A 22,292-nucleotide genomic window follows, 5' to 3' on the forward strand; every position below is an offset into this window, starting at 1 on the left:
CTTCTTCCCCATGTCCAATGCGTTGCCTCAGAGAGGTTTTAGCAGCTCTGTGTCGTTGCTCACAGGGCCCCCTAACTTGGAGTTGGAAAAGAACCACCACTAGCAATGCATGTCCAGGCACTGCCACTGCCCAATTTAGGCCTTGACTCACATTTCCAGTATAGGAGTCATGAGCAGCCGAAAGCCAGTCAGCGTGTACCAACCCCAAGGAGGTCCGGTGCAAGAAGGCGAGGTGGGGGTGGGGGGGCGCACGAGTCTCAGGTCACTTAGAGCTTCCATGAAGGAGTCCCTGCATCCATAGCCCCTGCGGGCCCTTTGTATCCTCAGGTTCAGTCACACAGCAGCCTCAATGAGACAAAGAGTGGGAAGGACAGTCAAAAAGAGGAGCCTCCAGTTACTCGGATAGCCTGTCGCTCCCAGGTGCCGCCTCCAGCTGCCTCCTGGACCACAGCCAGTTCGCGTCAGGCACTCTTGCTACCTCACCAAACCCCCAGGCCTTCAAGGCTGTCACCTGGGGCCAACACCTAAACCAGTTAACCTTGCTTCTTCTCCTGTAGGTATCCTGACTGTCTGGCTGGGATTCAGGCCCACAGACCAGGCCAGCCCCACGCATCCGCCGGGCCTCTGGGAAGTTTGCCACTGGGGCAGGCTGGCCTAATCGTTTAATGTTGAGGCAGATCCAAAGGCACAGGGTGCCTGGCCACAGCAAATGGGTGTCCTGACACCACAAAGGGCCACCCAAAAATAAAGCTAGCAATAAGCATAGCCCAGTATGCTGGCCACCTGGAACTCGCTTTCTTATGGGTGACACGGTCAAGTTGTGGAGTGCCTCTTGGCTGTCTTCTCGTTGGTGCTGCGGGCCCAAGTGAAGCACAGCAAATGGGTGAGAGCGCAAGGGGGACTGCTCTTTAGTCCAATGGTGGGTGTCAAAAACAGGGTTGTGTTGGATTACAAGCTGGGCTTGGAGAGCCTAAAATGGGACTTCCGCCTACTTGGCTGACCAGGCCAATCCCCTGAAATGGTAGTTTTAAGCAAATAATGACAGTGAAGTGACAACCATATTATGAACCTTTGAATCCCCCATTATACAACTTAACACATTTAACCTTGCAAATTTAGGGCAATTTGTTATTGCAATCCTATCTTGATATTTTTCCCCTGCATATCTGCCATGATGCCACAAGAGTGCTGCAATAAAGACATTATTCATTTTTTTACATAAAGGAATTGAATGAATTTATGCACTTCACAGAGATGCACACATTGAGTAATTTGTTTACCTGCTGAGGCTTGCCCTGTTGTTCTAGAGCAGACTTCATAGGTGCCATCTGGTACAATGCCTATTAACAAATATATAAGCAGTGAGAAAAAAACAACTACACCCATATCAAACAAAGCACTTTTTGAGCTCAGAGGTTCATGTTTTATACCTGCTCAGTGGCAAATGAGATAGCAAATACTAAAATATGGTGAGATGTGTTTGCACTAACAAAAGAAGCAAAGGCAGAAACATTTCTGTACTTAAAACTTAAAATTACTATAATTCTGTCACAGTTAATCATATTTTCACAAGTAAATTTTGCCGTTATGACAAGATGCAATTGTTTGGCATATCAATGTATCAAAGGTTTTTTTCCTTGCAAAGCCACACATATGAAGAAATAAAAAAATCAAAAAGTACCAAAATTAAACTCTAAACGCACTTGTGACTGACAATGCTGACCCAAATGTTTGTGAATCGCAATTAAAAGAGAGAGAAAGAAATGGTTTGAACCACTCCTACGGTACCCAAGCACAACAAATATGCTGACTGCCCTTATCAGTTCATAACTATTTGAAAAGTGGAACCTGTCTGCAAGGGACAGCTTCCACTGTGTAATTGAATAGCAGCTGTTGGCACTGGGTTGATGGGAGGAAATGGTGTGTATTATATGCTGTGGTTGTGCGACCCTGCTGTGTAATACACTACACAACCCCTTTAGGACCCTACGGTTTTGCTTGTCAAATCTTCAGCTCAACCCTGGGTAGCTATGACTCTGAGCGAGGCTTACACAAAGGAAGAAGGGTAAACATTTAAACAGCAGCAAAACAATTGAAGAAGAAATCGACGAGACACAAAAGAAATCGGCACCAATTTTTAAAAATAGACTGTATTTTTATGTATTTTTCAATCAATCAGCATTTGTAGAGCGCAGCACTGTCACCACTTTGGGTATCTGGGCGCTGGGGTGAGAGGTCTCCGGCAAAAAGCCAGGTCTTGAGGAAATGGCGAAAAGAGGGAAAAAAGAGCAGAAAAAGGCAAAACAAAGGGCAGAAAAACAAACAAGCAGAAAAGGCAAACCAGAGGGCAGAAAAATTAGCAGATAAGGCAAAACAGAGCATAAAAGAGAACAGAGGGCAGAAAAAAAGAGCAGAAAATGTTAAACAAAAGGCAAAAAAGAGCAGATAACGGCCAAAGAGAGGGCAGAAAAATGAGCGCCAAAGAGACTGCAGAAAAACAAGCAGAAAAAGGCAAAACAGTGCACACAAACTAGTAGAAAAGGGCAATACAGAGCAAGAAATGGGAAGAGGCACAAATAGAGGGCAGCAGGTAGACAGGCAGCAGAGGTCGCAGACTGCGGGCAAGCAGGGCAAGATAACTGTAAAAGGAGGAGCTGGCCAAGGACCTGTGCAATGGGGTCGTGCTACGGTCTCCATTAAGTAGGTTTGGGGTGAGGGTGGGGCGCTGGGTGGCAGGAGGAGGGGAACAGCAGGAAGAAAGAAGAAACAAGCAGAACAAGACATTTTTCGACACCACAACAAAAAAGGATTCGCGAGGGTTATAGAGCTATAGAACTTACAAAGTATAGTAAATCCAATTATTTTACTCAACCACGAACAAACATTGGCAAATTCAATGAGTTGACACTTAGAACCGTTTTCACAAAACATTTGGGCTATTTGGAATGCAGTCACTTAGAGTCTCTTTAGGTGACAAACTTCAGTAGGAAGCCAGTCAGAGGGATCAGCAAGGTCCTTAGGAACAGTTACTTCAGCAGGTGAAGCAGCCTTCAGTCAGTTCCAGGGACTTTTGTCGTTTGCAGGGCTTTCAAGGTCCTGCGGCAAGGGAAGAAATATGCTGAAGATGCTCGAAGGATGCTGTGGATGAAATGGGGGACTTGGTGTGACTACTACTCGGTCCAGGAAGGGGTGTGAAACAGTCCTCATCACAGGATCTACATCCTTAAAAGTCCTATTGGTGCTGGCAAAATTCCAGTTGCAACTGGACTACCAACTTTACCCTCATGGGCCAATTCATCTCGAGGTCCCATCTGCACTTCAATTGACACCCCAAAGCTCATCAAACTTGGATGCAACTCTGTGCATCGGGTCCTTGTCCCTGGTGCTGAATGGCAGCGGTTGGCGGTGGGTTGAAGATTTTGGCTTCCAACTTGCCCCAGCAGGCTTCTTAGCTGTTGTGTCCCTGTGCTGTGAACAGGAGGCCAGCCCACTGATCTTAGGAGTCCCTTGGCTTTGGCAGGCCTCTGGGAACGGTTTCTCCTTGAACAGGGCCAGCAGGCACCATCCCTCCCCTTTGCTAGTGACCAGTTTCAGCTTTTGCAGTCCTTGGCAGGGCAGCCTCTTTTTGCTGGTTCCACATTTCAGCAGGGCAGACCTACCTCCATCCTTCTTTCAGTCCCGTCAATATCTGAGTTTGGGCTGCTAGGGGTGCCCTTCTTATGCTCAGAAATGTCAGGGCAGGATGCGGTTGGTAGCAATGGGCTACCAAGTCCTTTTCCACCTGGTAGCCCACTGGTGGTACTGGTGGTTCTCTGCCTGCCAGATCATAGCACATACTGAGATCATCTTATGCACTGCCTTGCCATTCATCTTTTCCACATAACCCAGGAGGAGCGGGTCATCCAGTCTTAACTCATGTGTTCTATCCACATAAAAGAAGACCACTCTTTAAGGTCAAGAAGATTAAGTCTATCCTCTTCCTTTATTGGGTGTGGCAGAGAGAAGAAGGTTTGCAGCGTAATGGATTGGCCTAGGTTGAAGGGAGTAACCACCTTTGACAGGAAGGCAGCCCAGTTTCTTAAAAACTTGGGAGGAAAGGAGGTGAAACGAGTTTTGACACTCAACTCTTGCAGTTTCACTAACACGTTAAGCTGACGTATTAGTGATCAGAAAGACTTCTGTTAATGCGAGTAAACATAAAGGACAACTGTGCAACGATTCAAACTGTGAACACACAAGGAATGCAAGAACCAAGCTCCAATTGAGGCATTATAAAGGGAGATAGGGGAAAAATGTTTGTAAGACCCTTTAAGAACTGCATTACAATGGGTAACAAACAGGAACGGCAAGTCAGGCAAGCAGAGGAAATCTGGCTAGGCTGATAAATAACCCTTTACAATGCCCACTGCATTACCGGCTGTGCCAGCAAAAGAGGGAAAAGTAGTATGTCAAATAGGTGGGTTTGAAAAAGGTATATCAAGTAGTCTGCAGTCCGTTCGACAAACATATTCTATCTGCTTGCGTATGCCGTTTTATTGGAATGTTTATGGGCACATAATATAAAATATTCCACTTCAAGGGGCAGCAAAAAAAACTTGGGTTGCCCTGTTGTTCAATCGCACTTGTAGGTGAAAACAATGAAGGTTGAGGTGTAGAACTTGTCCCTGAAACTGCAAAACAGGGTCTACCCTGTGAGGGAGACTGAGTGCAGGTCACAGGGAGAGGTGAATGAGATCTTCATACCACACCCTGCATGGCCCATCTGGGGCAAAATAATTACTTCGGTTTGGTTAAGGCAAGTCTTCCTCAAAAAGTGAAGAATCATAGGAATGGGAGGAAAAACATAAAGCGGAAAGTTCCACTTCAACTGAAACTCATCCTCCAGTGCTACCTGCACCGGAAACTGGAGGGCACAACATTTTCAGCAGTGACAATTCGTGTGAGTGGCAAAGAGGTCATTTTGACTTCTCCAGACCTGAAATATGTCCTGGACTACCTCCGGATGAAGACACCGCTCATGGTCAGAAAGATGCCCCCGACTCAGTGTCCACTCATACACTACGCACTCCAGCCATGTGACTTGCTACCAGGCAGACCTCATGGTCCCTAGTCCAGTATTGGAGCCACAGAGCCTCTCGTCAGAGAAGGTACAACACTTCTCCCCCTGCTTGTTGATGTACCCACATTTGAGGTGGTATTGTCCTTCGGAATTTGAACAGATTGGCCAGTAAGAGAAGGAAGAAAGACCTTGAGCGCCAGATGTATCGCTGACAATTCCAACAGACTGATGTCCACACTTCAAAACTGTAGGTTCGTTGTAGTGTCCATGGAGATTTTTAATCAAGCTTGAAGCTCTCCACCATATTGGAACCACTGCCTGCTGAGACACTACTAAAGGGCACTCGTGCCAGCGTGCATGGTTGAGCAACTGAATGCAGAAGGTTAGCAGCCCGAGCATGTGCAAGATTGACTGGAATGATTGCTCCATTCTGATGCATCAGATTCATATGCTGAATGTCGCGAAACTCTCGAAGAGGAGAGGCTTGATTCATTATTGTGCCCAGTACTGCCCCGATGAACAGGATGTACTGCGAGGGCACCAGGTGGGCTTGTAGATTGAAAGCGCCAGACTGACAGTAATTTGGCTGTCATGTACAAATGGTGTGACACTATCCCTGGAGAGCTGCCACTAAGAAGCCAACCATCCAGGTAAGGGAATACCAGGATTCCAATCTATCTGAGATGAGCCGAAATGACTGCCATCACCTTCACGAAGACTCGAGGGGTGAAAGAGAGGCCAAACAGAAAAACTGCAAATTGGAAGTGTTTGGATTCCAACGTCAAGAGAAGTTACTTTCTGTGTCAGCAGAGAATAGGGATATGGAAGTAGCATTCTGCAGATCAACAGACACAATCCAGTTTTCCACTTCCAAAACTAGCAGAACCTGAGCTAGGGACATTATTTAGAACTTTTCATTTCTGAAGAACAGTTCACAACCCTGAGGTATAGGATGAGGCACAGACCACTGTCCTTTTTGGGGTCCAATAAGTACTGGGAGCAGCATCCCTGGCACAGGTCCTGCTCTGAAACCAACTGCGCTGTGCCCTTTAGGAGTAAGGTCTGATCTTCCTGCTGTAGGACATGTAGGTGGTTTGCAGGAGTGCATGTGACTGGGGGGGGTGGGGGGGGGGAGGAAGGATAGGGGTCCTGTTGGAAGTGTTGGTCATGCCCTGTTCCACAATCTGCAAGACCCAGAGGTCTGAAGTGATGGCCCTCCAGACTGGTGGAAAGGAGGGCACCTATACTACAACAGGCTGTGTGTTCGGACAAGTAAAATTAGGGTTGCTTCCCTGTGTTGGCTGGGAAACAGGAGAGGTAGGAGGTGGGAGGGAAAGAGTGGGCATGGCTTTTTCCTTTTTCTCAACCTCTATATTGCTTGCTAAAGGGGTTTGCCTGTTGTAGTTGTTGCTGCTGGTGGGGACATTTTTTGACAACCCCAAAACAAAAAGTTTCTGGAGAAGCCTTGAAACTTCCTAAACAGTCGATAATCCTCTGGGTCTGAAGGCCAAGTGATCTTGCAGTGGCTTTGCTGTACTTCAACCTCTCCAATGCTGAATTTGCTTTTTCTCCAAAGAGGCGGGAAGCACTGAAGAGAAAACCCAGAACTACTGAGCCGTGCATGGTGATGTAGGAAGACATAGGTCCATATGGCCTTTACAACAGAATATGATGTGTCTAGGCCAGATTGTAAAATCTGCTTGAACGCAGCCTGACTGTACCCCACTAGTTCTGTAAAGTGACTTTGAAGATTCTGTCACAGATTGAGGATTACTGCTTATGCTGTTTCCCAGAGTGCAAGTGCATATTACCCTGAGGAGGCAGGTTCTACTTCGAGATTTGAGAGCCTTGCTTCCCGCAGAAAACACCTTCTTTGTGAATTGCATCATCTTTTTTGATTCCCTGTCTGATGCATTGTAGTGAATTTATCATGTGTCAGTTTCAAGCAACACTAGGCTTGCCCTATCAGGCTTTCAGGTGATGGATGGGAGGAGAGGAACGCCTAAGCTTTGGTACTAGTTTGTAGTGCCTTGTCATGGATCTGGAGACTGCCGTAAAAGTTTGTTGGTTTCCCTAGACCACAAGTATAGGCTCTGTGAAGGTAGCAAGGGTTCCGCAGCATGGGTCATAGCATGTAGGACCTTAGTGAGGATATTGGTAGATGGCAGCTGGAGGTTTTCCATCTCCACTGACCTCCAGATAACAGAGGGATAGGAGGCAACCTCCGGTGGAGGAAGCTCTGTCTGGAAAATAAATGTTTCACTCCAGGGAGGTATCAAGCACAGTAGCAACTTTGAGACCTGCAAAGCCTTGCCCCAGTGTAGACTGGCCGTCCCCATCATCATCAGCACTGGGGTATTCCTGAGAATCAAAGTCTCTGAAGATAAAATATTTTCCTCCCTCAGCCTTTGAGTGTGCCTTCTGGAATGATAGAGCAAGCTTATCAAAGACTGGGAAACTGGATGAGTAAGCTGTGATGCCGGTGGAGCCGGTTCAGCAATAGGAGATAACAGGTGTGCTAGAGGGGACATCATTTGCTGAAATACATGTGCCTTTTGCAATGATAGTGATGGTTGGCTCCGTTGAAGTAATGGGATATGGCGCTGAAGGTAATGAAGACGGTATGGGATGCTGGTGTCGGAGTCCTGGCCCATGTGACAGGAGACAAAGGTGGAAACAGCACAAAAGGCACGGAGTGATACAGTGTCAGTAAGCCTCAATACGTATAAGTCATCAGACCCAAGGTGCCATGTGGCGCTCCAGAGGGGATCACAAATCTGCAGACTCTGTCAAATATGGTGTTCAGTAACATCAAGGGTTCCGTCCCAGGAATGGGGAACTCTGTGTAAAGCTAACCAGGCTGTGGGCTTGGATTCCACATCACAGGAAGTTGTTTCTCTTCGATCAGCGGTGGGTCAGATGTAGCAGCAGGAGCCGGGAACCTCTAAAGGATCATCTGTCAGTTCCTGGCCCTACAATGGTTGAGGTGAGGCAGCAGGACTTGGCAACGTACTTCTTGATGAACAGTGGAATGTGTATTCATGATATCATTTCTTCTTGTGCTTCTTTTTGGAGGACTTTGATGAAGGCGATGACTTTGACCACAGTCTGGAATTGCGGCGCCTTCTGCGTTCATCTAACACTCTAGCCATAAACATCCTGGCTTCCATTTTATTGAGTACATTGGGATGAATAGTCTGAAACGACTTGTGGGCCTTCATGTCGTGAGCTTGTCCCAAGCACAAAAGGCTGATCTCATGAATATCCGAGATGGAAATCTGGATATCACAGTCTCTACATGGTTTGAAACCGGACTACTTGGATTGAGATATTCTGAGGAAAAATCTGTACATGAAGAACTCAGGATATCGTTAATGGAGCAGACAAAAGGGGTGCCTTTTAAAGAAGTGCGCTTTATGGCTCAAGTGAGGGTGAGTAAGGTGCCGAAGTGGGTCCTGAGCCCTCTGTCAGTGTGGGAGAGCTATTGAAGGATACAGAAAGCAGCTCTTTCACAGTAATAGTCCAAAGGGCAGCGGAAGTACTTGATCTGCAGTGTCCTACTGCTGAAACTAAAGTAGAATTATTTTTTTTTTTTTATTTCAAATCATTTTTATTGAGGTAAGAAAACAAAAGCAAAAGACATTACATTAAATCTTCCAGCAAAAGGTGAGCTGTTACAAATGTTGTCAGACCAATACAGAAACTACAAATGATAAAAATAAAGAGAAGAATCACTCTTGCTTGTCACATGGTTATTGATTAAGGTGTTAAACACTTGACGTGTGGATGCAATGGGAATAGTTCAACATACAGACTAGGATCACACCCATATATCTAAGGTATTATTACAAGGGCGTATTGCTTCAAGGCGGGTCAAAATGGAGGGATGATTTATCAAGTGACTTCCATAATTTCTTATTGGATGGACACCACGTAGAGGACTGTAACGCTTGATTCGTGGCACCTCTTAGGAAAGACAGCCATTCCTGCCAAATCTTGAAATTTACTTCCTTAGCACATTTCCACTTGCATAAAACAACCTTACATGCCAATGTCAACATTAAGTCCAAAAGTTGGCGATCATGCTCATTAGCTAATCGCGGTTCCAGCCCCCCTAGAATGACATATACAAATTCCTTCTTTGGCATTATCTTAAATACATGATGGATGCATACAAATATTTTCTCCCAATATTCTCTCAGTAGGGGACAGTTGAATAGCATGTGAGGAAGATCCCCAGTCCCTGATTGGCAATTCCAGCACTCCGGAGAGTCACGCAATTTACATTTAAACAGCCTTTCCGGAGTCCAGAACGACCTATTTATGAGCATATACTTTGTCTGGAATAGGATGGGTGATACTTTGTGGGTCAGTGCTGACTTATGAATCAATTCCCAATCGAACTCTATTCCTGTGGAGTTAGATTCCGCTTCCCATTTCGCTTCAACAATCCTGTGAGATTTACTGGGCAACGGTAGCAACAGTTTATACACCTTGGAAACGAAGTGACCTGTATGCATAATACGTGGGAGATGTGTTATCAGCCATGGAGTGTAGGGTGAGAAGTTACGGCTAGTTAGCGTCGCCTTAACTTTTAGGAAATTATAGAAGTCTATCGGCGATAGGTCAAACTTCGCCTGTAAGTTTGAGAACGGGATTGGTTCGTTATTGTCATACAAATCACCTGCCAGATTAATACCTTTTCCGGACCATGACTCCCAGAAGAGTTCCACACCTGCGTGTTTAAGGTAGGGGTTTCTCCATAGAGACATACATGATGATTTAGAAAATGTCAATTTGGTTTTGTGTGTTTGATCAAGTCTAAGTCGGGCCCTTCTGGTATTTAACATTATATATCTTGAGTGGGGTAAGTGTGATAGATCCATGGTGATTAAAGACTCAAGAGGAGCATTGCCCACTATTGATCTCTCAATGTCAATCCACACCAGAGTGTAAGTTGGTGATTTTATAAACCATTGAGCACCTTGCTTACAAAGAAAGGCTGTCTGGTAGTTCCTGAACGATGGCAGACCCAGGCCGCCTTTATCTTTCGCCAGTTGTAGCTTCTTCAGGGATATCCTGGCCTTCTTGCCCCGCCACAGGAAGTTACCAAACAGCTGGTCTATTTTCGAGACAAAAGTATTAGAGAACGTCATAGGGAGCATACTGGCCAGGTAGTTAACTAAGGGGGTCGACATCATTTTGAGTGTTTCAGCCCTGCCCCACCAAGAAAGGAATTTAGGGGACCAACTTTCTAGAAGGGTAGATATTTTTTTCAACGTCGATTCCTCATTTATTTTTAGGGTGGGGATTAAATCCTTATCGAAGTCCAACCCTAGGTACTTAAAGCATTTGGGCTGCCATGTAAGACCAGAGTCCCCCAAGATCCCCTTGTCACCTTTATTGTTCAGCAGTTTGACCTCTGTTTTGTCTTTATTGAGCTTGTAGCCCGATACCTTCGAAAATTCTTCAATGTCCGACATGAGTGCAGATACTGCCTCATCCGCCTTTTCAGATAGGATAAGTACATCATCCGCATACGCTGTCAGTTTGACCGTGCAGTCCCCAAACGGTATACCTGCAATTTTAGGGTCTTTCCTTATATGATGTAAGAACGGTTCGATTGCCAATAAAAATAACGAGGGTGATAGAGGGCACCCCTGCCTCGTACCTTGTTTTAAGCAAAAGGAGGATGAAAACGCTCCACCCGCCCTGACTCGTGCCGAGCGGCAGCAATAAAGTGACATAACTAGCCGTGTAATTGTTTCCCCCAAGCTAAATTTATTGAGGACTTCTTTCAGAAAGGCCCAATCAACCTTATCGAAGGCTTTTTCTGCATCTAACGTTATTGCCACTGTAGGGGTTTCTAGAAGTTTAGCTTTTTCCAGCACATGGGCCAAAATCCGTGTGTTATCACTGGACAACCTATGCTTTAGAAAGCCCGCTTGAGATGGGTGGACTAGTTGTGGGAGCACCTTCTGAAGACGTGCTGAAAGTATCATAGCTAGGATCTTACAGTCAATGTTAATTAGCGAAATCGGCCTGTAGTTTTTTGGGAGCGAAGGGTCTTTACCTTCCTTAGGGAGTACTGCAATTGTTGCCTCCGCCAGAGTGCCTTTTACTTCCCCAGAGCTATTTATTTCATGGAACAGGTTGAGCAAGGGCCCAGATAATATCGTGGGGAATGTTTTATAGAATCTTGCTGTAAAGCCATCCGGGCCTGGTGCCTTCCCTGTTTTTAATTTTTTAATCGCACCTTCCACTTCCTCAGCACTTATCGGGCCATTTAGACCAACCTGATCTTCAGCAGACAATCTTGGAAGATCACACTCATCCAAATAACTCTTAATTTTATCTTCCTCCACTTTCGTATTTTTTGCATAGAGGTCCTCATAGAATACCCTAAATACCTCAGCTATCTTGTCTGGCTCAGAATGTGAGTTCCCTGAGGCGTCCTTAAGGATGTTAATACAGTTCTTTTGTACTTCGAATTTCAAATATGAAGCGAGACTCTTTCCCGCTTTATTGGATTCACAAATCTTAAATCTCCTACCTTTGTCTAGCCAAACTCCCGCCCTTTCACTTATTAATTTATTGTGTTCATATTTTTTATTTGCCAGGGCATAGAGGGTCATATCGTCTCTTAGCCTCAGATGCTTACTTTCAAGATCTCCAATTTCACTTTTAAGGGATTCTAATTTCGCATTATAGTTTTTATTCATGGTAGCCCTAATCTTGATACAAACTCCCCGTATTGTACTTTTCATGGCATCCCATCTAATAAGATCAGATGTGTCCCCTTCTCTATTAATTTGCAGGTAAGAGACAATGGCAGCTTGTATTGTGGATCTGTGTTGAGCATCGCTTAAAATCTCGTCATTCAGGCGCCAAGACGTCTGACGAGGAGATGATTTGGCATTTGCAATGGACAGGGATATACAAGAATGATCCGACATCACACGAGGCTCTATGGTTGTAGATTCTATTCTGGGTACCCCGTTCTGTGTTATAAGGATGTAGTCAATCCTGGAGTATGAGTCGTGTGGTGTAGAATAAAAAGTATAATCCCTCCCTGTAGGGTTCTGGAGCCTCCAAGCATCCACTAAATGAAAGCGTTCACACAGATTATTGAAGGCTCTATGAGATTTGTTTGGTTTGAAAGGGCAGTGGGAGTCCCTATCTAGCGTTGCGTCCTTTGAAAGATTAAAGTCACCACCTACTATGTGAACAGCACTATCTGGGATATTTTCCATATGTTTATTTAAATCCTCCCAAAACTTGAGGTCACTGATGTTAGGAGCATATATGTTCGTAACATAAAACTCCGTATTATCCTTACTTAGTTTGGCCGTAACCCACCTCCCGTCTAAACTAGCCTCAGAAGATAAAACCTCCACCTTTGATTTCTTCGCGACAAGAATCAACACCCCATTCTTTTTGTGTACAGATTCTGCACCCACAACCTCATTGTAAAACTTATTCCGCAGGTGAAAAAACAGCTTAGCTTCCAGCTTTGTCTCTTGTAGCAATACAATATCGCCTTTTAACCTACGCACATAGTCTAAGATTTTTTGTCTTTTGATAGGTTAGTTCAAACCTTTAATATTGAGTGACAATATCTTCATTTTGTCCATATTACATACTCCCATCGGAGTATTCACAGTGTTATGTGTGAACAGTTAAAGAGTGTTTCATCCAGAGAGAGACAGTCACCTTACTTGACCAACTACAAAATGTTAACCTTTCACCTCTCCGAGACTTCGAAAGGACATATGAGTGAACATAGAGTCTATAACCCACACCACCATCAAGTGCCATCGCAATAGTGAAAATGCAAGCAAGAAGAAGAAGAAGAATCAAACATAAAAGACATGCAACACATACCCGAACCCCCAATCCCCTCAACCCTCCACCCTCCCCACCCCACCTGTATTCAGTAGGCATGGCGATTGGAGAGAGAGTACGGTGCAGCCTCCCCGTGCCAAAACATATCCATATTAATTTTAATTTGGAGCATACAAGACTATTAACATTTACTGCAAACTCGTGAGTTGTTGCTAACTATCACAGCTATAATAAACCATGTATCTAGTAACCTTGCATGTATTAAGGAATTCAAAAACTGCAAGATAAAAGACAAGCAAAACAAGGTATTACCTTAGTCGAATGAGTAACAGAACCCCCAACATTACCAGCTGGTAAAGGTATAAAGTTATGTAGTGAGGCATGCGAAAAACGCATTAAACGTATTAAACAGCTCAAGGTAGAAGAATGCCAATGTGCAGACATGGATACCATAGTCAAAGCTTTAAACCTGGGCCTTAACCTGGGCCCTCAAAGTATACTGAAAAATGTGAACTATATGGAGACATATATGGAAACATGAACTCTGAATCAGAGGCCTTAAACTTGGGCCTTAATCCGGACTATCAAAAGTACCATATTCGTGTGACATACCAGACCGAACAAATTCTCTGTTTTGTTTAACAACCAGGAATAGAAAACCATTGGAAAATGCGTTTAGCAGGGTGCCCTTCATTTATAGCCTGAAGCTGAAGCCTGATCAGCGGAGCTTTCAGGATTGTTCGTCTCCATGTCCAAGTCATCTGGGCCATCCAACATACGTTTCAATTTCAATGGATCTGAAAAAATGTGTGGAGAGCCTTCAATAATCACTCGATACCATCCCGGACCAACGAATCCATATTGGAAACCCCTTTTCTTCAGCTGCGGTCTAAGCGCCAAGAATGCCTTCCTGACGTCCACCGTCTCCTTAGCAGATTTCCACAAGATGTGATTGTTTTTACGCATGAAGGTAAGAATCTGTTCTACATGCTGGTACCGGAGCGGTTTACAAACAATAGCTCTGGGACCCTTTTGATCCTTGGAGATCCTGGCCGGGACTCTATGGGCTCTGTCAAATTCTAGTGGGTGTAGAAACGTCATGTTTGTAGCTTGGGTAAACCAGGACTCAAGAAAAGCTACGCAGCTCCCCAGTTGATCCTCTGAACCTTCCGGAATGCCAAAAATGCGTAGATTTCCCCTTCGATTCCGGTCCTCCAATTCAGCGAGTTTCCGTGTTGTTTGATCTGCTGCTATGCACAAGCGTTTAACTGCGTTGCAGGTCTTAACTTCCATATCCTCGAGTTTGCTAATCCTCGTTTCCGCCTCTAAAAGTTTTGCATTGGTGTCGCGGTTATCTTGTCTGATTGCTGCCACCTCTTCCTTTGTCGCTTTCGCCAGATCTCTGACTTCATCAAGTCTGCTAAGTATTAAATCTATTGGATCTGGGTTATCCTTCTTCCCTTTGCCAGGTGAGGCCAGATCAGACTTAAGCCTCTTCAAGCCTTTTGTAAGCTCTTTGTCAGACATGTTCATTCGTGGTATAGACTGACTGATCGTGGACAGTGGACAGTGATTTCCCTGATTTGTGCCTGATCGCTGTGGCGCACTTCCTTTTCCAGCCTCCGGTAATTGTCCCTATTTATTCCTATTTGTCCTATTTGTTCCTCAAGATGACCACTAAGAAAGCCGAGACACCCAGGAGCCGGCAATCACTTAATTGACCGTTTATATGATTAGCTCAGTCGCTGTGCTGAAGGCGCAATTCTTCATCTCAGGGTGGAAGCTTGTGTCGCCATTTTGGGATCAACCACACACGTCGCCATTTTGGATCAACCACACACGTTAAATAGGTAATATGCGAGGAGTGGGACTCACACTCATTCGCATTGCAGTGGGCGCAATCTCCAAGCATATATTCAGACACTTCCCTTTTTACAGTCTTTGCCAGTTTTTACCACTCCGTGGTTGCCCCTAACTTTTGCCCATTACAAGACATCAGTTAATCATTTCTTCACATTGAGCCAGCACTCAGCCACCACAGCGTATGAAAATGTGGCAGCCCTGATGCCTTAGCAGTATCAAAAGCAGTTCAAAAGCAGTATCAAAAGTAATTAGGATGATTTGGGATCATGGTCATGGGATCATGGTCAGTCTTTACATACAAGATCGCTATCGATCCTCAGGGGTCAAAATCATCACAAAAGGTACCTTTCCGCTTATTACTGATTTACTGGTTTAAATGTTCAGTCGTTTTTAATCTCAATCATTTTTAGCTCGTTTATCCCATCGGAAACGTTGATAGCATATGGGCAGAATCTGTTTGTGGACCTGCAGTTCCTTAAAAATGCGTTATGCCGCCATTTTGTGAGGGTGTGAGCGGTGGCTGTTTTCGAGCTGTTTGCTGTTTGCTGTGCCCCCAAGCGTTCAATTTACTCACAGTTTTCCTTCTCCGGCTACTCTTTTGCACATCTCACAGTCCGGTGTGCCGCCGGAGTTCTCAGTAGACTGCTCTCATATCGAGCAGGAGCCTCGATTCCCGTCTGCCGGCGTCCTCGGCGGTTTGCTGGGCGATCACGTAGCCTTCCTCCCGCCGTCCTTCACCAGAGCCCGGCAGCACCCGGAGCGGAGCTGCGCGTTCGACAAAACCGGACTTCTCCTTCACGCAGCTCGTCAGCTGAGCGCTCTATGTGATCCGCTCACATTCCGCTGCCCGATTCTTCTGTAGTTGTCGGAGCTGGAGAGGATTTGCGCGCTCCAGATCTAGTCGAGTCCTTCGGCACGGGCAGAGAGACTTAGAGCGCCGCCATCTCCCTCGGCGTCCAAACCACGCCCCCACTAAAGTAGAATTATTAATGGAGATCCTATAATCAGGTCCAACTGTCTCTGAGCCAACAAAACTCTTACAGAACCCTTACGGCCACCATATTGTCCAAGCCATGTCTGGGCCCTCCAATCAGTCGACTTGTTATCAGGCAATATAGGCCAGCCTCCACTGATACATACTCTGACATGGCAACCTACACCTGAAACTCTGGTGGTACAGGTGATGACGAGTATAGCCACCTTGAATGACTTTCTGACCAATCCTCCGGATGGAGTCTCAAAACAAATTGATACCTATGGAAAGCGATTGTTCTCTTCAGCCAGTTTGATATCCCAGTCATTCTCAGGTCATTGCAGGTTAAAAAGATGCATGATGGACAGGACACAGCAAACTAGGTCTTTCATGCTGATTTGGACACCACAGACCACCAGGGTAGATCTTAAAAGACACACCTGGATGCGATCATCTGGATTTTCAGAGGATGTCCTGGTGTCTCTGATGGACATCTCTCTTGACGGCTCTAGATTGTTTGGGGGAGAAGGCTGATTCAGCGCTCGAACGATTCAAGGAGCCACTGAATGGTGCTTGAGACTATTGTCTCCAGCCAAGCAGTTCTATAAACTTTACAGGATGCTTAGGAGTTATTCCAGGGGGTAGGCAATAAACAATGTTAAACCAAAAATCAAAATGGGGAGTGAAGAGGTAGTGCTAGAAAGCACTCAGGTGGGCACACCCTCCTCCAGTCAATGGTATAAATAAACAACAAGGTCCACCTCTAAGAGGTTTCCTGTGAGCCAAGGTATAGCAGGCATACACAGTATTTGTTGAAATACCCCTCACACACCAAAAGGGCCCTTGGTGTCATGCTTCATCATCGACGTCTTCCCGCCCCATTGAGGGACGGGGCGTGCTACGACTAGCGAATACGCTGGAGCACTCTGTTATTGAAACTGCTATGTGAGGTGTATTTGAGTGAGTGTAAGTAGGGTCAGGAGTGATTTGGAAAAGTAAGATTAAAAGAATACCTGGCCTTATTAAAACAAAAATCTTTATTGGTCATAGGCTGGTATCATTAAAAAAATGTGTGTAGCGGAGAAACTTAGGCTTGACAATGAGGTAGTTCTCCTAGTGATGTCAATATGTTTAGAGGCTGACTGCCTCTTCGGCAGGACGGGGTGAGATCCCTCAGTCACTCACTAAGTTTGCCATCAATGTGTGCTATGTGTATATACAATTGAAGAGTATAATACCTATGTGGTATGGAGTACAAATTACAGTTTCAGCCCTATCAGTATTTCTGATTCGTGAGCCTGCAAAGAAAAAGTGAGAGCACGTAAATACTTCCAGCGCGCTTCCCAATGCGCATTCATATGTCACCTGGGGAAGGAAAAGCATGATGACACATAAGGTGAGTTTGCGATTTCAGCGAGTCTCTAAATGTAAGACACACTAAGGTGCTGTGACCTGTTTGAAAAGAGAAAGACACTACATGACAAAACACACACGTAACATAAAACACACACTCTATGTCGTGAGGATCTGCACAGACCAGTGGTGAGCTGCAACATAAATGCAAAAGGAAGAATACATACTGGAATAATTAGGACTCAGTGTCCCATGAGCCGATCTGGAAGAAGGGTAAATGAAACTTCCATCTGTTGGTAAGAGGAAGGAAAATGGGGTATGCCATAGTTCAGTATAAGATCGTGGGAGTAGTTCTAAAAGTTAAGGCACTCGTACTGCAGAAATATAAATTCAAAATGCTCACCAGGTATCAAGATTCTTTCTGCTCTGGACCCAGGAGACTAGATGGAGTCGTAGAATCTGTAGGATATTTAGTTTCACATAGTCGTACTGCAACCCCACAGATGTTATATCGGATTTACAGTGGGGTTGGAACACTTCCGATTTGCAGTGCTCCTTTCAACCTTATCTCAGGCCCTCAGGTATTCAAAAAAGGCGATGTCAGTAGTTGATCACTTTTAGAGATTAGGGATAAATGTATTCCTGAAACTCGACAACAGGCTGTTTAAGTTGGCCTCGCCCAGTCAGTCATAGACCACCTCTGGAAGATGACTTAACTCCTGGCATCTTTGGGATTTTCCAAGCCAATGCCCCACCTGCGCCCCATGCAGAGGATTTCCTACATGGGGCTGTCCTGGACACAGTGGCTTTCAAGTCCTTTCAACTGCTGAAGTGAGTCCAAGATATTCAGGATATGATCCACTGATTCTGGCTAAACCCTAGGACTTCTTGAGAGTGGCTATGAGAGGCTTCTTGGACTCCTAGTCGGGTGTGCAAGGTGACAGATTCAGGCCCTGCAGTATAACCTCAGATTTCAGTGGGTTCAGCATTATATCTGCCTACCCAGCACTTGCAGGGGAAGGCTCAGGATCTTCTGTAATGGCAAACAAACGTCAACCTGCCCTTCAGCTGGGCACTCGTACATCCTTGCCTTAACTTCAAGATTGTAACAGACAGGTCTTTGCTTGGGTAGTTGGGTCATGTGAGAGAGGCAGCGATCAGAGGCCAGCTCTGCATTAACCTTTTGAAGCTCCGAGCGATACTTCTGGCTTTGAAAGCCTTCATGCCATCTATCTAGGGGAGTCTGGTGCATATCATCAAGAACAACACAAACACAATTTTATACTGCAGCAAGCAGGGTAGAGTAGGGTCCAAGAGGCAACATATGGTATTTGATGGACCGGCCGAACATCTTTCTGGTAGCCAACCATATAGCAGGGTCTCTGAATGCCAGTTCAGACGTCGATTGGTAGATCACAAGTGGAAATCTCCACTTCGAGGTGACAAAGGCCATCTTCGACCAGTGGGATATGTCCTGGTTAGATCCGTTCACCACTGGTAAGAATGTGCAGAGTCAACTCTACCATACACTGGAGTTTACTCCAAGTAAATTACTAGGAGACAACAGGACATGGTCTCCTGTACGTGCTCCACCACTGCCTTTCATACCTTGAGTTCTAATGAAAGTCATGACCGATCTGGTCTACTTTAATAGCCCGACTGGCCAGGAGAGTATGGGTACCAAGAGCTCCTGGGCATGAGCATTTGTCCTCCAATCCGGCTACCACATCGAGAGAACCTTCCATCTCTGCAACAGTGGAGACTCCTGCGTTTGCAAAATAGTCTGCGGATGTCAATACAAATTTGTAAAAAATGTGATTGCCAGACAGAGTTGAGATTACTTGTGTACTATTTTGAGATCTGCAGACCCAAAATTCGCCCATGGATGTTCACGGTCTCATTAGATGTGGTGACTACATTTTTGTCCCAATCACCATATTTTAGATGGGTGAGAGAGCAGATTCACTGCAAACCATTCCAGGAGAAAAGAACGCATGGTAGAAGACCCATAATCCATGGGAGATCTAGACGGGGCCCACAGGGAATATTTGCTAAATGCATGCTACATATGGACAAAGGCACAATGCAGCATGTTCACTACCACTGCTATGTTAATATTTGCAATTAGCTGGGTGGATAAGATGTAGATGGCGGGCATGAGCCCTTACAGCTTGATATAATCCAACCAAAACCTGTCAGTTACCTGACTTCAGAGCCATTATCCCTTGCCACATGTGAGTCTGCCGTTAAAAAAGAAGAAGCTGCAAGTTGGACAGCCATGGATACAGTGGATGTCCAATTGTGCCTGCATGAACAATCAAAATAAAGATTTGGAATTAAAATACACTACGACGTTTAGAATCGCTTGTCTTTATGGGCTACCTGTAGACAGAAAAGGAATCCAGTGTTTATGAAGTTACTAAGTGCCCACCAATTGAGTGAATCCACTAAAACAATTGTTTGCACCAGTGTGCAGATCTCTAAATTGGGACCTTTTTTAATGGATATTAGTCCATTTCTCAGAATGGGGAGGCAGGATGGTGGTAAGGAATATGAAGGTAGATAGAATATCCACTAGAAACTGCATTACTTATTCTTCTTATGGACACTGCTAACCGCATATTACTTACCTGTAGAACAGATACCAAAGCAGTGACATCCCCAGTGGTTTCGCTGTAGAATGATTTCGCTCATTAACTTCTGCAGGACCGAAAGACCAAGGTGCCCTTCCCGTCAGGCTTAGCTGTCAAGGAAGTAGTGCAGCATCTTGAAAAATATCCAGGTCAGGGATTCTATGCAGTGGTGGCAGCCTTGGCTCTAGTGGAGTGAGCCCTCTATCCCTTAAGCGACTGCTTCGTGACCAGGGTGTAGCAGATTTTAATGCAGGGGACTACTGAGCTGGATAAGGTCCTCTGCTGCACTACCTTGCCTTTCTTTGTCCCAGAGAACCACAGAAAGACCTGATCATCCACTCAATGGTCTTTTGGGACAATCAGTGTAAAACATCTGAGTTGTTTTGGGATCAAAACGTTTATCTTCTTATCTTTCGAAGGCTGAGGTAGGACAAAAAACAACAGACAGACATAAAAGGATGTCACAACCTTAGGTACTCAGCACGAGTATGTCCTGAAAGAAGGTGGTGTAGAGCGGCTGGACTGATAGATCTTTAATCTCATGCACACAACAAGCGGAGCTGATCTCTATGAGAAAGACTGTTTTCAGGGTCAGGAGACGTAAGGGACAGCTGTGTAACGGCTCAAACAGGGTACACATAATAAAAGTAAAGACTAAATTAAAGTTCCACTGAAGCATCACAACAGGCTTTGACTGGAACATGCAGACCAAACCTTTAAGAAAACTCATCAATATAGAGGATTTGAAAAAGGACATCTGGTTTGGTAAAGGCAAAAAGGCGGAAAGGGCCACAGGTAATCTTTACCGGTGCCCATTGCAAGTATTTGCTTGGACAAAGACAGAACAAACAGTAACACCTCTGACAATTTGGCCTGCACCAGGGTTGTGTTACAGGGACAACACCAAGTCACAAACTTGTCCCATCCCCCAGTATAAATAGATTTTGTAGAAGGATACCTGACCACAAGGATGACATCCAGAACTTTAGAAGGGAAATTAAATGCAGCCACTATGGCTACTCAATCTCCACACATAAAGCTGTAGAGTGTTCAGGCCTGGGTGCCAGATCCTGCACTGCTACTGCTAAAGGAGAGCTCCCTGAAGTGGCAGTCTGACTGTAGGAGAAATGTTCATGCCCAGAAGTTACAAACCATGCTCTCCTGGCTCAATCTGGAGTCATTAGGAAGACAGGCTCAGTGATTCCAGATCTTCAGAACTCAGGGCAGAAAAGGCAGTAGTGGGAAGGCATCTAGGATTCCCAAGTTCCACTCTAAGCAGAATGCGTCTCAGAGAGTTCCTTCTAAGGAAAAGCACTGGCACAGCAAGTTCTCTGTACGGCAAAAGAGAGGCTTCATGGGAGCTCCAGTGTACAAAAGTGTGGACATTGCTAGTTTTCAGCGGTGGCGAAGAGATGGACCCAGGGTTTGTCGCATTGCTGGCAGATGCCCTGCACCACCTCAGAGTTTAGGAGCTATTTGTGATCCGCTAGGTCGTTGCTGGCATTTAAAGCTCCATTCAGGTGGTACATGATCAGGGAAATGCTCTGCCAATTCATCCAGGTCCAGAGTAGCAAGGCCTCCCAGCACAGAGTCCAGGACTCCCCTCCACCCTGCTTGTTGCAATACCACATTGTTGCAGCATTGTCCATGAGGACCTGAACCTGCCTCTCCTAATGAAAGGCAGAAAGGCGTTCAACACCAAGTGTATGGCCTACAACTCCAACAAGTTGATGAGGAGGTTGGGCATCCACCAGAAACAATATCGTTCTGAATTCATACTCTCCCAAATGATATTCCCAACCCAGTAGTGAATAGTTTGTCACCATACAGGGCTCAAGAAATCCACTCACCTGCTAGCAAAATTTAATTAGGACAAGCTATTTTTAAGTCCTACTCGCCCTTTCTGGCGAGTAGGAAGACAGACTGACTTTTGATCTTTGTCTCTGAAAGCAGAGCAAATGTGACAAGATAGCAAGATTTAAAGGCATCTTTATTGCTCACAAAGTGAATGAGCAATAAAAATTTAAATCTTGTTAACGTCACATTTGCTAGGCTTTCAGAGACAGAGGTCAAAAGCATTACAGCTAGGTTGAGTAGATGTTGCAAGTTACTAGACCTGCAGGTCTACGGAATTTATTATGTTTTTTCGAGCTCTGCCATAGTCAGCTATGGGTGGGGTACGGAGAGGGGTCTGCTGCTGGTCTGATTGCGGTCGAGCAGCCACCACCGCAGATCTTTCAAAGTCTCCAGAAACCTGGATGGTATTCAAAAGGTTCCTTTGGTGCTAGGCCCACTGAAACTTCAGCTCCCACTGCAGAGTCCGCATGTGCCAAAATACAAAAATAACAATTGATGGACAGAATGCAGAACAATGTCATACATTCACCCCGGTACAGAAGTCTGGGCCTAAATCCATTGTTTTTTGTGCTCACCATGCCATTCCAGATTGAACCCAGCCATCTGCAAATCAGTCTTGACCCTGTGCCCCATGGGAACAGTCCAGCCGGAACTGCCAATCCAGGTCCTCCCTGGACTGGAAACAAGTATCCTAGGACTGGTTTCGAGT

At 45.3% G+C, this 22,292-nt stretch overlaps 1 protein-coding gene across 15 annotated transcripts in view; it reads right to left on the reverse strand.

Moving 5' to 3' along the window:
- BLTP1 (bridge-like lipid transfer protein family member 1) overlaps nucleotides 1-22,292 on the reverse strand; it is a 1,831,302-nt gene that overhangs the window by 525,771 nt on the left and 1,283,239 nt on the right. For all 15 annotated transcript variants that reach the window (XM_086962202.1, XM_086962209.1, XM_086962198.1 and 12 more), the window contains one exon: nucleotides 1,281-1,340. In XM_086962202.1, coding sequence (XP_086818328.1) covers nucleotides 1,281-1,340 — 60 coding nt within the window. The remainder of the gene's footprint in view (nucleotides 1-1,280; nucleotides 1,341-22,292) is intronic.

This window comes from Lissotriton vulgaris, chromosome 3_1 (assembly GCF_964263255.1).
Source record: "Lissotriton vulgaris chromosome 3_1, aLisVul1.2, whole genome shotgun sequence".
Lineage (NCBI taxonomy): Eukaryota > Metazoa > Chordata > Amphibia > Caudata > Salamandridae > Lissotriton > Lissotriton vulgaris.